Source organism: Staurois parvus, unplaced genomic scaffold (assembly GCF_062004578.1).
Source record: "Staurois parvus isolate SC_StPar_1 unplaced genomic scaffold, SC_StPar_1.0 ptg000226l, whole genome shotgun sequence".
NCBI lineage: Eukaryota > Metazoa > Chordata > Amphibia > Anura > Ranidae > Staurois > Staurois parvus.
The window spans coordinates 4,075,632-4,092,144 of record NW_028318022.1 but is presented as its reverse complement, the minus strand read 5'-3'; the positions used below and the strand labels follow the sequence as shown (position 1 = coordinate 4,092,144).

Below are 16,513 nucleotides of genomic sequence, written 5' to 3'. Positions count from 1 at the left end.
GCAAAATATGTCAAATAAAATTTTCTCCATTTTTAAGGCAAATAGCCAAGGCATTGTCAAAACAAAAAACCTGTTGGGGGGGGGGGGGTCCTAAATCTTCCTGTAAAGTGGTGCATCTCTACCATGTAAACAAAGTAGCATAGCAAAAGTTATATTTACAAAGGAAAGAAGGCCATTTAAAATCTCCTAATTCCCATTTCCCTGCAAGCCTCATTTATGCTGTAACTAATGCAATGGGCTGCCAAGAAATACATACCAAGCTGTCATCAAGGAGGATAAGGGTTTAGTATGTATTTTGGGATTCCCCATTTTTTTCTATGGGTCATATTTGATATACATGTAAAAAAAATGACATATGGACCCCCAAAGCCCAAAATCAATACCAGACCCTTTGTATCTGGAATGGGTTTTAGTGGCCCCTATGCATAATTTAAATAAAATTACATGGGATCCCCCTAAAATCACACCAGACCCTTTGGATCTGGCATGGATTTTAGGAAAAAAATAAACCATAGCAGGCATATGCTCTCAAGATAGAGGGGGCAATGCTGAAGAGGATAGTGGTCTATTATTCAGAGGAATGTATCAGAATCTGGAAGCCCCCTTTTAAGCAACCGGATATCTGACCCCCTTGTAAATAAGTAACAGAGACTCATTCACAAAAACTTCAATACTAAATAAGTACACACAATATTTTGAGTCCTTTTTTAAAAAGGATACCCCCAAATTATCTAGCATTGTAAATTTGTCATCAAAAACAATTTGCATCTCCCACTGATCACTGTCTGAAAATCGTTGTTAAGATAAAACCTATTGATACTCCGACCCCTCCCACTCCGACTGAACTCTCATGCTAATATCAGCTCTGTGGAGCTGAACTAATTTTGTATATGTGCATTTTAGCACATATTTAATTTAGTATTTGACATCAGGGTACGCAAGCAGTCAATGTACAAGTACATAGCTTAGTAACAGGGCAATCTTAACCTCTTTGCGCCAGCCGCACGCAAATGTGCCGCCTCCCGGCGTCTGGGCCTTTACGCCGAGCGCCCACACATTTGCGTGCAATTAAGAAACACATATGTGCTGAGAGTGCGTATCCTGCGTGCTCCCAGCACACATGTCCGGTACTCACAGAAAGGTCCTTTCCAGAACATGTGACCACCGTGACAGCGAATCACGGTGGCCACATATGACCCTAAAACCCCGCCCCGCCTTCCGGCTTCTGAAACCCTTAAAAGGCCAGCCACCGGGTCCAAAGTCTTAAACAATAAGGCTAATGTGTCATGTAATCTATTTGTCCATCCTTAAAATGACCCAAGTTTTAAGTTAACTTGTACTGAGAAATTTGCCATTGCTGTCCTTCTCTGAAAATATCTCTTGCCTGCTTGTCATGTTGGTTCAAATACTTTGAGTCACAGACCTAGAAAAATTGGAGAGCTCAGACATTCTGACTTCACTGTAATTTGACAGGTTGAATGGTCGTTCCATGGCAGCGACTCAAAGTATTAGGCCAGAAAGCCCAGGCAAATGGCAAATTCAGAACAAGATGAGGAATGGCAGTCTATACTGTATATATTTCACTCAGGACAGCTTTCCTTTATGAACATCAATGGAATAAAGTTGTTCTGGCCTTGTTTCTTCCTAAAGGATCCTGTTTCTCACTGGTAATCCAGATTTTCTTAATAATAGAAAATCAATAAAGGACTCATCTGCTTTTATTAATATGTGCTCACTGAATGCTCTAGATAAGGTAGTCTTTCAAATGCAATTTTCATTATGAAAAGAAAACAGTGACATTATTTTCTGAGGCTATTTCCTTACCCTGTCTATTAAACAGTGCTGAAAAAAACTTGTAGTCTAGAGTGTATTGGATTGATTTGTACATCAACTGATGATTTATAAAGTCAGTTCCTAAAATACAGTGCTTATCATAGTCTAGCAAGCCTGTGCTACATAGCAATCATTTTATTAGGCAACATTACTAATGCAAATTTATGCCAATGCAATAGACGATGATTATTATGCCATTTTCCATTTGTACAGGCAATATAAAACTAATTGAAGGAATCACAATGTAAAATTAGCCCTCTACAGGAAATGTGTTGATTAGCTATTTTCTACACAAAAAAAAAATCATCATCATTTACCTAAACAACTAGGCACAGTGTCATTCCACTGTGCTAAAGCATTAGGGACAGTCTGACATCGTATAGCTTTAGAGCCTTGAAGTAGGTATCCAGGGTTACATTCAAATCGAACTATGGAGCCAGCAGAAAAATCAGAACCAATTCTTTTTCCATATCTTGGCTCAGGAACAGAACTGCACTGAGTGTCACTGGTGCGTGGAACCGCTGCATTAAGGAGAAAATAAAATAAATATTTTAAAAAATGAAACATTTAGAATACATAGCAATGCATTAATAAACTATACACAATATAAATAACTATGAATAAACTGTTACTGTAAAAAGTTAATGCGCTCTCAATTTGAACTATGATGTTGTCATTAGCAAAGGATGATGAAACCTCTGAATTTTGCAATTTGCAAGTGTATACATGTCAAAAATTTGTTTTGTGCTGAAATCTTCTGGCTAATCTAGCTCACACCGCTGATGAAGTTCCTATTTACCTAATAATCTACTTAAAATACAAATGATGTAAAAAAGTCAAGTAAAGAAATACAAGCACATTACCCAGCAAGGTAGAAGTTCCTGAAACAATTTCTTTTGTTGATCAGTACATAATTACAGGATGTGTTAAAGAAAATGAAAGGAGAGCAATTTCAAATTCAGCATTTTTAGTTCATGCATATTTGTGTGTTTTGTAACAGGAATATCTCCCTTGATGTTCTCATCAGATGTAGTTAATGGCAAAAGTTCAGGCTCAAAATAAATACTTCTTCTAGTGTCTTTCCAAACTCTTCTGTTAAAAAATTTCCATTGGGGCTTAAAATTGCAGTCTGTACTGCAATTTTGTTTCAATCAACTGCACAGCAATAGAGATCTAAAACTGATTGCTCAGCTGCACTCAAAATAAAAGTTGCCTTTTGGCTTAAAGGCATACATACTGTGTGCTGGTTTGTTTTGTCTTTATAGTTTCAGTATCTAGGAACAGAGAACTTTTCAGAGCAATGTTTTGCTTATTTACCATGCACTATTTGCATGTAAACAATCACAAAAGGTCTGTTACAATATCTGGAAAACAATCCTTTCTGTAGGAAATATACTGATTGGAAGGTCCACATTCTTCTAACAATTACACACTTTTGAAGATGCCACACGGGAGATTTATGAGGCCACTCCATCTCCACAACATGTCATCATCTTCAAAGAAAAAGGCAGACACAGCTCACTCTCTGCTGAGGAAACTAAAGTAAAACTCTGACCACATTATCCGTAGTCCCCTTAAAAACACTATAGCTGCAAGCACTGTGCAGCAATTCATCCTCACAATTCACCGCAGAAACTCTGAAGTTGCCTAAGTTGACTTTCTCAGCAGTGCAGTGTTTACTGTAGAGATTTAAAAGACTGGAAGGCTGCCAATTTATTGCTAGAAGATAGGGGTACATTGAGCTGAGTTACTGAGAGAATTACTTGATTACTTTAGTGCCTGCATATATGGAGGGCATTCGGGGCCAGTTTTAAATTAACAACTGAATGTTCATAGCCTGTTCTGTTTCAGTTTAAATTAGAAAATATTTTGGTTGGTTGGTTGGTTTAGAAAAATATAGATGCTCAAAAATTAAATTATAAAGGCAATTTTTTCCCAATTTTAATAGTGTAGGCAGGGACACTTTTTGCAATCTGTGCCTTTTTAGGGTCCCATACACACTTTACAAGCAGGAAGTTCATGCAGTGTCATGGCATATCCTATATTCTATCACTGGGAGTGAGGTGATAGGAAAGCTGGAAAGCTAAATTGGTGGAACGGGACATTGCTTTGCGGTATCTCTCTCAAAATGTCACATTCCAAGTATAGGTGTACATATCATGGGACAGTATGGCATATGCATCAAAGCTGCAGGGTATGATACAGATATACTGGGTGTCCAGTTCACTTCTAAATCAAGATCACACCTGAATGTTGAATCCACATGAATGTGGCCCCGTCTGGTCTTGGGCATTGGTGAGCTCATACACCAGAGGAAGAGAGAGAGTAAAGGCGCCGTGTGGACAGGTGAGGAGGCCCTGTCCACAAGCATACTGTATATATTGTTGAATTGTGGAAGGACGTTGGAGTTCTGAAAGTAATTTGTTTTACCATGCAAAACTACAGTGAGTCACACCCACAACTCCAGTATGGTAAAGTAAAATTTAAAATCACTGAGACACAAGGACTGAATTACTAAAGAAAAATAAGAGCAGAGATAAATCACTAGGGTACACTTGCATCACAGGATTCACATAGAGAACACAGACCCTGAACCTATCTAGCAAATCATATATTTCTGTTCAATGTGTAGGATACAATCCTAGTTTGCTATGTGTGTTCATACGTCCAAATAATGCTGCATTTGTACTTGCTGTTCTGATAACCTGCATAAAAGTATGCATGTATCTACATTTTTGGTATATTCATATAGTAAAGTACTGCACAAACTGTTGGAGCTATATAAATCCTGTGTAATAAATCCTGTTTAATAATGTTACTTCTTAGCTGAAACACTTTTGTATGCTGACCTTTACACTCCCTAGCAAACCACAGCTATTAGTTAATTTACCATATGTACACTGGAGGCTGTGCATATATGTCTGAATGCATTGCAGGAGCATAATAAACACTGCAAGGATAGGATTTGCTTATTCACACATGACCAATGTGCCAGTGTAGGCAGATATTCTTTTTTTTAGATCAGGCTCATTGTATCCTTCTAATCTCTGACAGCCAGTTTGCATATATTTTGCTATTGTCTGCACATGTGTGGGAGATGTACAGGGGTACAAATTATATGAATTTTTTTCTTACTATACAGAGGTTATGGTAAATACATTAACTTAATATAAATAGGGGGCAATCTTGTGTGCATCATTGAACACCTTTCCCTCAAACCAAACATGTAAGCAGAGGTGACAGATGGCAAGAGGGGCAGCTGTCTTCAAACTCATTGCCTTTAGCAGTTCCAAGGAACAGAATGTCCCTTCATATACCAATTGTAGGTGACTAATCTGCATTTAGTGTTTTTGTCCTGAAGATGAACAGTAAGAGGGCGTTGATGAAAGAAACCACTAAATTAGGCAGCATCTAAGTGAAAACTCCTAAATGTTCATCTAAGTGTTTAAAATAATAAAAGGAAATGGATGTTAGTGGTTGAGTATATGGAACACAGGGAACTCTTCCTGATGTTTATTGATTTGTAATACGAGCTGTTTATTAATGAATTTTATCACTATTACTTTTTTGGGCTATATGGATAAAGATGAATCATTGAAGATTGTAAGACGATGTTATCTTTTATTAAGTGTTGACTAGAGTTAAGTCGCGGCCATTGTTAAAAACGAATCGTGTTTCCTCCAGTAGTTATTCTTCATCCTTTAGAAAATGTTTTACACTGCTGTGAAACAAAATTGAAACCAGCCCAGTGGAAAGTGAGCAGAAAATAAGGTCAACCAAGAATGCAGTAAGATATATAAAATGATTGACTTTGCACGCCAGATTAGTGTGTTTATGCAGAGAATGTACAATGCAGATAATAACAGCAAGCCAAGTGCTAGAGCTGAAAATACTCTTTTAATAAATGACAAAAATAAAGTTGTATCTGTATGGAATGTTATTAAAATTTACTTATGCTTACAGAAATTTTCACACATTGGACACATGGTTTGTACATTGCCATGGGTTCCTTTATACTGGATAATGAATAAAAATGATACATACAAAATTCGTTAATATGTAAATGGGAAACAACATAGCATGTACAAAACCATAGATGAATTGATGGATTTAAAAGGAATTTAAGGTGTGTAAAGCTACACACAGTCTGACATAACCCCCACCTAATTTTAGTTTTAAAAGGGATCTTTTACAGAGATCCATGATCTACCTCTAAGTGGTCCACTATGCTTACAGGCATTATTTAAAAGACAGATTTTGAGAATAAAGTGATTGCTGGAGGCAGCACAGGCATCGCTTTTATGCATCTCTACCCAAAATATTTTACTTTTGTTAGTAGTTATGAAGACTTCTATGATTCTAAAACAATGCAAAGAGAATGAAAGTAAACCCTGAAATATTCAAGACAAAGTAACAGTTTAACTGTAGTATAGGTATGGCAAGCAACACATGCTTTTCACTTGTTTGCCTATTTGCCAGTTGGAGGAAAAAAATGGATATGGAAGCTCACATGACTCTCTCTTCTGGCTTCTCTTAAAACAGCCTGTTTCCAGACCAAAAAGTAGTTACATGGAGGTGGGAGGGATTTAGCAGAGTGGTGTAGCCTGTGTTGACATCATGACCTCACTAATAGAACTCCACACTGCTATTATTTTGAACATGTCCCTTTCAATTAGTGAGGTCATTCAGTCCTTGAAAAACAGGTGGCAATGATTGCCCTTATTTAAGGAAGGAAGGCAGCAAATGTTGTACATGCTGGTTACAGTGCATTTCTCTCTGAAATTCTGAGGAAAATGGTCGTTCCAGACATTGTTCAGAAGAACAGCGTACCTTGATTAAAAAGTTGATTGGAGAGGGGAAAACATATGAAGAAGTGCAGAAAATGATAGGCTGCTCAGCTAAAATGATCGCAAATGCTTTAAAATGGCAACCAAAACCTGAAAGACGTGGAAGAAAGCGAAAAACTACCATTCGAATGGATAGAAGAATAACCAAAATGGCAAGGACTCAGCCAACAATCAGCTCCAGGAAGATCAAAGAAGGTCTAAAGTTACCTGTGAGTACTGTTACAATAAGAAGATGCATATGTGAAGCCAAGCTATCTGCAAGAAGCCCCCGCAAAGTCCCACTGTTGAAATAAAGACGTGCTGAAGAGGTTACAATTTGCCAAAGAGCACATTGACTGGGCTAAAGAGAAATGGTGCACCATTTTGTGGACTGATGAAAGTAAGATTGTTCTTTTTGGGTCTAGTGGCCGGAGACAGTTTGTCAGACGACCCCCAAACACTGAATTCAAGCCACAGTACACTGTGAAGACAGTGAAGCATGGTTGCGCAAGCATCATGATATGGGGATGTTTCTCATACTACGGTGTTGGGCCTATTTATCGCATACCAGGGATCATGGATCAGTTTGAATACATCAGAATACTTCAAGAGGTCATGCTGCCTTATGCTGAAGAGGAAATGCCCTTGAAATGGGTGTTCCAACAAGACAACGACCCCAAACACACCAGTAAACGTGCAACATCTTGGTTCCAGACCAACAAGATTGACGTTATGGAGTGGCCAACCCAATCCCCGGATCTTAATCCAATAGAAAACTTGTGGGGTGACATCAAAAATGCAGTTTCTGAGGCAAAACCAAGAAATAGAGAAGAACTGTGGGATGTAGTCCAATCATCCTGGGCTGGAATACCAGTTCACAGGTGCCAGAAATTGGATGACTCCATGCAAGATAGATGTACAGCAGTTCTCAGAAACAGTGGTTATACAACTAAATATTAATTAAGTGATTCAAAGGAAAGCAAAATCTTTGAACATTTTTCGGTTTATATAGTGAATGTTTGAGTTTGTAAAGAAGAATACAAACACTGCTATTTTTTGAACAGTCTAATATTCACTTTTCTTCATTTTTTTTTAGAGGAACAACACAAATTTGATATATTTTCTTCATGTTTTGATTTGGAATAGGTTGTGTAGTGTTCCCAATGCATTTGTGTGTATGGAAATAAAAGCTATTAGAAGGATTTTGAGCTTTATTCACTTTTTTCAACACACTGCTATTATTTTGAACACAACTGTATGTATTTATTTATATATATTTTTTTTTATTTATGTATCTATTAACCATTTCAATAGCGGGCACTTTTACCCCCTTCCTGCCTAGGCCAATTTTCAGCGCTGTCGCACTTGAAAGACAATTGCGCGGTCATGCAACACTGTACCCATATGATATTTTTATCATTTTTTCACACAAATATAGTTTTTTTTTTTTGGTGGTATTTAATCACCACTGGGTTTTTTATTTTGTTTACTAAATAAAAATGCATTTTACTTTGTTTCCGTTATAAAATTTCTTCATAAATTTAGGTCAAATGTATTCTGCTACATTTCTTTGGTAAAAATACCCCAAATTAGTGTATATTATTTAGTCTGTAGGAAAGTTATAGAGTCCACAAATCATATTATATATATATATATATTGTTATATATATATATATATATATATATATATATATATATATATATATATATGACAATCTATCAATCCTGATGTACTGACGGCCCATCTCATTTCTTGAGGCCTGAAAATGCCAGAATAGTACAAAAAAAACCCCAAATCACCCATTTTTGGAAAATAAACAGTTTTTAGTAAGAGGCATGGTGAGTTTATCTAAAAAATCTACAGCTGGAAAGTGTATTGTCACTTATAGGAGCCTCTATTCCCTTAAGGTGAGCTGGCCTACACATGATTGGTTGCCCCCAGGTTTTAATGCTTTTTATTTTGGCCAGGTCGGGGACCTGAGTGGGGGGAAAGGAAAAGAGTTTCTTTGGTCTTCAAGAGTATCAAGTATGGACTGCAACACAGTTTCCTCTAATAAAATCTACAGGCTGGTGGTGGAACAGAATAATAAAGGAAGAGCCTGGAGTTCAGGCAGGCTACATTGATCAGAATCAAGGTTCAAGACCTATAGTAGGGGCCAGTGTAGACAAAACCCTGAACTTATTCTATTTGAACAATACAACACCTAGGCTTGCAATGTTCAAATACAGTGTTGGAGGCCATGTGGTCAATAAAACCAGAGGAGGTGGAATAGGCACTGCCACCAATGGCCAATATACAGAAAGCAGAAGGGGCCTTATACCCAGCAACAGAAGTGAAACCTGGGCTGGAAAGTGCAAAGAAATCTGGTTACAGAGAAGGGCCTTTTGCCTGCCTGTTTTCCAGGAGGAGCAGAAAAGATTGGATGGGAAGTGAGCTGAGGTGTAGAAGTGCACACACACCACCAGCACCACCACCACCACCACCCAAGTATTATAGCAACAAAGTAAACATATTTTCATTTCAATAGTAATTAGCAATAGTACTTTGCCTTCACCTTGGAATGATTTGTTGTTTTTTTTCCTGAGTCCTCACTACTGTTTATGATCCTGACAAGAAAATCTACCCTAATCACACATCACAAATGTAACAGGCTGAGAGCTTGTCTATCACTGAATCTCTAGTTTCTTTAATATGTTTCCTTATTGATGTCCATATATCCATGGAGCTTCTGGAGAATTCAATTCAGAGTTTAAATAAAAGCTGGTTGCCTGGGCCCTTGAATGGATTTTCAATAGGATGGCATATAGAATTTAGTTTGGTCACAACAATGGCTTTGCTTTTAGCCAAACTATCAGCCCATTGTTCCTGAGTTAAAGATGGAAGGTGGAAAGATCTCCCCACCACAGTCCTGGACAGCAGTAAAGGCCTGCCAAGAAAACTAAGTTTGTCCCATCCTTCCAAAAGAAGAAAAATGTGTTTTAGCAAACACAATATTTGACCTTAATCAATAAAACAGTGCAGCAAGCAAACCAAATTACTAACAATAACCAATTAGAATTCACTTTACTAAAGTTAATTGGTTTCTTTTGGGACTGTGTTTGTTTTATTGTAGTTTGAGAAAGATTGTTTATACTCTAACACATAAAACATCATCCAAGAAATCAAGTTCAAAGCTACATAGGTCATGGTCCCTTGTTTATAATTTTTTTCACTGAATAAATTCCAAATTTACTTCATTTATATTATAATTATGTTTGATTTTTCAAAAATGCAAATTCTCAGATTCATGAATATTAAATTGATCTGACCAAAATATTCGCAACCTTCCGAAAGAAAAAAAAAAGATATCAGTTACCTTGGTAAACAAAATGAAATCCCTTGGCAGGTGCACCATTTGTTGTGTTGAATCTCAGAAGAATGTGATTTGAAGTGGCTAATGGCATTGTCTCCCCTGTAAAATAACAAATACAAATATTATATTCTAAATTTAGATTTTCCATTTGAACTTCAATTTTCACTTGCATAGACAAAACAGCTTTTATCACAAACATTGTAACCTGTTTAACTAGTTACTTGACAGTAAAAACAATTGTTCACATTATACAATGTAATACACTGCAAAAAATCTAAATAGGGTATAAAATCCATTATGCTTTCACAGTTTTCTTGTTGTACTCTTCTGTGTGTGGACTCTATAGTGACCACCATAAACAAGATAATTAGTGTGTGAACTAGGGATGGCTTTTTAAAAGGGTTGTTTTTTTGCAGCTAATGATATCCAGAGTTCTAATTACTGAAGACTGACCTTAAAGAAATTGGAAGGATTTTTTTTCCTCTCGTTTGGCTAATTTATCCACAGATGCCCAGGGAATTTTGTATTGCCTTCCTCTGGACCAAAACTGCAGGAGCTACGAGAGGATGAATTTAAACCTATTAAAGTTTGTGTCAGGGCAAAATAATAAAAAACATATTCAGTATATCTCTGCAATACATGCACATTTCCCCATGACCTATTCTTTCAAAAATGCTGCAAGTACACTTGTTGATCTCCCATAAACTCATTGTGCTCCTAACTTTTTTGTACAAATTGATAACATAGTGCTTCTTCTGCAATGAAATGCCAAGCAGTGTTGTCATCACTGCATAGTTCTCCCCTGCTCAACTAGTGAACACTCTCTTCTCATCTTGGTAGTCTAGGAGGGGAAAACTAATCAAGGCTGATAACACTGCTAGGATTTCATTGCATCAAAAAGGCATTGTCAGCTCACATCAGGAAACTTGGAGCTCACTGGATTTCTGGGTGTAACAACAGATATTTTTCTGTACTTGCAATGTTTTTTTAAGAGACAACAGAAAACTTAAAGGAATGGTCATGTGATGCAGAGATGTACTTATTTTTTTATTTTACCCACACATACATTTCAACTATGCACCTATGTAGTATTACAACCCCAATAACAATGTACAGTAGCTGTGTGATATTTTACTGTGATCAAACACTCTTACAACTAACAATTGAAGCAAACACACCTAAATTGTGTTTGCTATGCCTCAAATAAATTTAAGGTATAAGAATTCCTTGTTATTCCTGCAGTTATTAAAATACACTTAGTCCAATAAGGTGAGACAACACCACACAACGTTACAGTTGATAGACATCTGGCGTATTCTGCATCCATCTGAGAAAGATTATACATGCTATTCAGCCACTTATAACACATATAATAGGATCAATTACTTTTTAATCTCTCATTGTCTATTAGATAGGGATCCATGGTCTCAAATAGGTACCGAACTGTGGTCAGACCAATTCCCACTTTTTTTTTCAGTGAAAATTTCTAATATATGTAAAATGCATCCAACGTGGAAATTGAATGGGAATTTATTAAACGATCCTCTTGAAAGGGAGGCCATTGTGTAGACATCGGCAAACTACTCTATAGACCATGCAGATGATACCACGTCAACTACTATAAAGGGGGAATCGTTGAAATGTTTCTGGAGAGGAGTTCTTATTTCCCATGGCTCAAGATTGAAAAGAGAGAAAAAAGAGAACTTCTAATATGGGCTTCCTAAGTGAGGAAATACATGAGTTTGAAAAATAGAGGCCTCCACCCAATGCTTATGTTTATTTTCTAAGATTACAACAAAAAAAACTAAGTTGCATGCATTAACTGATCATGCATATTTAAAGCACAGAGAATGTGTGCAACGTGTCCTTTATGAATATGGCAATAAAAGGAGTAGGGCTCTAGCACGTACAATCTCAAAAAAATATTCTAAAAGGTTTATATCTAAGATGAGATGCCCAAGGCAGGGTCTTGCACATGCTTCAGAGCAAATAGCTTCAACCTTTTATGATTATTATTCTTCATTATATAATATTAGAAGTACAACAGAATCTTTTTTAGATAGCACTAATTTCTCTGAACTTAGTGATTATATAAAACGGACAGCTTTACCTAGATTGCCAGAGAAACAGGTAGAAAGTTTCTCAAAACCTTTTTCACTGGAGGAGGTTATATCGGTTATTAGATATTTAAAGTATGGTAAAAGTCCAGAACCTGATGGATTTACGGGGACATTCTATAAACGATTTGTGGATTCTCTTACTCCTTTTTTTGGGCAATATGTATAATGAAATCTCCTCAATCTGCCCTCTGCCCAAACAGTCACAAGAGGCACATATTGTATTAATAAAGAGCAAAATGATCCTACTTTGTGCTCTAGCTATCGACCCACTTCTTTAATAAATGTGGATCTAAAAATATTTTCTAAACTCTTGACTTTACGTATACAAAAAGGAATTCCCTCTCTAATAAGACCAGATCAAGTGGGATTTGTCTACAATAGAGATGCACGTGACAATAGTTTAAAAACAAATTTACTAATACAATATATTCTAAAACATAGGATTCCCTTATGCCTACTATCATTAGATGCGGAGAAGGCCTTGGACCACCTAGATTGGTTTATGGTATCAACTTTGGAACAAGTTGGTTTCACAAAAGAATATGTACAAAAAATAATGGGATTGTACAATGCCCCATCTGCTAGGTTAAGGGTTAATGGCATTTTATCTCAACCTGTTAAAATCTCAAGCAGGACCCGACAGGGCTGTCCTTTGTCTCCACACCTATATATTCTGGCTATTGGAGCACTTGGCGATGGCCCTTCAGTTGAATGATACTATTCACGAAGTATGGAGGGGTGATAGGGAATATAAATTGATATTTTTTGCTGATGATTTACTTTTATATGTATCTAATACAAAAATAGCTTTTACAAATATCCTCCAAGAACTGAAACAATTTGTATTCCTCAGTAATTTTAAAGTTAATGTTACAAAATCTTGATGTTTAAATATAAACTTGGCAGTTACTGAGAAAGAAAAGATAGAATTCAAATTTCCATTTCATTGGGAGGCACAATGCTTTAAATATCTAGGTGTAAATACAACTCCTTTAGAGGAAATAATATATGAATTAAATTACTTACCCTTATTAAATTCTATAATTAGTGAGTTGCAGTCTAGAACTAAGACTAAACATTCCTGGTTTTCGAGAATGGCAATTTTTCAAGATGGATGTTCTCCCTCGTTTTCTATACCTATACCAAACACTACTCATCTCCCTTTCATGGATGTTTTTTCATTCCTTATGATCTAGCTTACTTCGATATATCTGGTCAAACACTTCGGTTAGAATTCAGCATGATATTGTGGTCATGAGGAAGATGGAGGGGGGAGCTAGATTACTACATATGGAATTTTATCATATAGCATCTATGCTTACCAGAATTCTTGACTGGTTTTATCATAGCTACTCATAACAGTGGGTATCAATTGAACAACTAATGTCCCCAATTCAGTTAACCTCCCTACCATGGACTGAGCCTATGTTACATCCTCCCAGACAAAAGATGTCATTTTTGACACAATCTGTGTTGAAAAACTGGGTTGGGACCGTTCAAAAATTGGGTATTTCTACAATACCTGGCCCTCTTACCCCGATTATGGGGAACCCAGAATTTGAGCCAGGGCTAACGGAAGCTCAATTTTTATGCTGGACGTCTGTGGCCCCTTCTCCAATTAAACGGGCTCTTGCTATTGAAGGACTTTTACCACTTAATGAATTGTCACCTGTAGATAATTTGTATACTGACCGCTGGCTCCATTATTTTCAACTTCAACATTTTTACAAATATTTATCTGAAAAAGGTTCATTACATAGATATCTAACTCCTTTTGAATCCCTTTGTACAGGGAGTTTGATGGGCTCACGTGCTATTTCAACAATATATAGCATATTATTATCTCATGAAATACTAGATTGAATGTTAACCTGAAAACCTTTTCCACTCACTCATTTACTATGTGGCCTAGTTTTCTCTCCCAGTCTCTGGTATAGTAAGGTCGGTGTGGATATGCAACTACCATCTAAGAGAAAAATTATAAAATACTAACAAGGTGGTACAGATGTCCAGTGGGAATACATAAGATAATTTCGACCTTTCCGGAAAAATAGTGGCGTTGTGGGGAGGATGTAGGCACAATGACACATATACGTTGGTCCTGTTCTAGGATCAAACCATTCTGGGAATTAGTAATCTGGATTTGCTCACATATTAATGGCTATTTTATCAGATGTCCCCAGAAATAGCATTATATTCTATCTTTTCAGATTCTGAGAGAGCATTAATAAGAGGACTGACGTATTCTTTATTTTCTGCGGCACGTACAGTAACACCAAGATATTGGAATACCCAAGTTCTCCACTCTGAATGTTATCATAATTATCTGTCGGTTTGGCTCCCTTGGGTTGAGTTTATGAACTCTGATATTCTGAGATCTTTTATAGAATAGATACAAGGTTGATAGTTCAAGGTAAATGTATAAAATGGTGATTAAAGGAGATCCTCTATGAGGTGCATGTGTTTTTGTGAGTGTGGATATTTGTGGAGTGGTTTTTTTTTCTTCCTTCTGTTTCTTTTCTTTCTTTCTCTATGAATTATTTATAGTCTAAGTGTGAACTGCAATTAGTATTATTTTATTTTCTATTATGTTTGGAATTGTTTAGAAGCTAAATATAGTAGACCAGGGGTGTAAAACTGGCAGCCCTCCAGCTGTTGCAAAACTACAAGTCCCACCATGCCTCTGCCCTTGGGAATCATGCTTGTAACTGTCAATCTTGCAATGCCTCATGGGACTTGTAGTTTGGCAACAGCTGGAGGGTTGCCAGTTTGACACCCATGCAGTAGACCTATTCCGTGAGATACATGAGGTAGAAAAGAGGTTATAGATGTATTATTTTGATGTTTTTAATGAAATTGTGAAATTTAAAAGAGAATCTTGTTAATAACTGCTTGTTAGACTTTGGAAAATGATAATAAAGATTAATAAACCAAAAAAAAACACAACATCAATAATAATAAGCAAAGTGTCATACCCAACAGCAAATAGTAAAGACCAAAATGGTTCACAATTATTAAAATGAGTAAACAGTAAGCATTTTGATTCACTTTAACATTTCAAATGCAGCAGATTAGTCCAATTTGTAAGTATCCATAAGATCTATGAATCACCACTACCTTAACTAATGAATTACAACATTCTTTAGACATGCTTAGACTATTGGACCAAAAGGAGTGAGAATGAGTATATACACTTCATACCCTGGCTTTTAAGGGTTAAATATTGATTTTATCGTTGTTTTTGTGACATAGGTTGCTTGTTGTTTTGTTTCTAACATTGTTAGCATTCATACATATTTATGTTTTTTTCTGATTCTTATGAACCTAGAATAATATAGAAACATAATAATAGGTTAAAGTGGTTGAAAACCCTTACATGCAGTATACCCAATGAAGTGAATAGTTTCAGGTGATACACACAGATTAAATAAATCAATCTATTAGGTTGTACCTGTTTATCTGTGGCTTTGTATCCTCTACAGACTTCTAAAACACACATTTTACACAACATTTTCAGCTCTGAAAAGCAGGGGATTGGGATCTGAAGTCTCACACTGTAAAGCTCACGTAGGAGGGCTCTGAGCCCTAATTGGAGGGAAAGGACACACTCCCCCCCCCCCCCAGTACATGGGCACATGCATAAATGTGGCTTTTAAACACAGACTGTATGCTGGAGCTCGCCTTCTCTCCTACCAATTATCTCCTGGAATCAGAAAAAGCTGCCAGAAGTGACTGATAACAGAGGAATGAGACAGTAGAGGGAAATAACACTGAGTGTTTTGGATAGAGACAAATGCACAGCATAGAAGTATATGCTTTGTTCATATTTCATAACTGAGATATATAACCACATTAAGATGCATACTTACTGTGTATAGAAAATGTTTAATGTATATTCTCCCCAGGAGGAACTGTTCTTGATTCAAAACACTTCGAGGAAAGGGATCAAAAGTCTGTTTATGTGACAAATTAGAAAGTAGGCTGTGCTAGCCAATGATTATGGGAAAAGCAGCACTGGAACATCCAAACTCACTCTTCATATCTACTGTATGCTTGAATGATCAACTTAAATTTGAGTTTGGATTTGTTTTAAATAAAGTTGGTTGATTTATTTTTCATTGGCACTGATCTCTGTTCCTGTTCATTGCAACAGAAAGTAAGTTTGAGACTGATTCCCTGTGGGCAAATGAAAGCAAGTCTTGGTTTACAAGAACAACCACAGAGAAATATTTGGAGGAAATATAGCTCCAAGACCCAGGGTCAGTCATGTGTGTGATCAATTTATGTCACTGTTGTAGACGAAGAATAGCAAGGAAGAAATAGAAAGACTTTATTATTGGATGTTGACTCTAACTGGTGTAGTGTGTTTGCGTGGCTGTTC

The 16,513-nt window shown here is 36.6% G+C and overlaps 1 protein-coding gene across 1 annotated transcript in view; it reads right to left on the bottom strand.

Annotated features, from left to right (window-relative positions):
• CSMD1 (CUB and Sushi multiple domains 1) overlaps positions 1-16,513 on the bottom strand; it is a 2,075,474-nt gene that overhangs the window by 380,748 nt on the left and 1,678,213 nt on the right. The window contains exons 33-34 of the mRNA XM_089679519.1: positions 10,016-10,111; positions 2,151-2,354 (exon numbers count right to left, since the gene is read on the bottom strand). Of these exons, the coding sequence (XP_089535645.1) occupies positions 2,151-2,354; positions 10,016-10,111 (300 nt within the window). The remainder of the gene's footprint in view (positions 1-2,150; positions 2,355-10,015; positions 10,112-16,513) is intronic.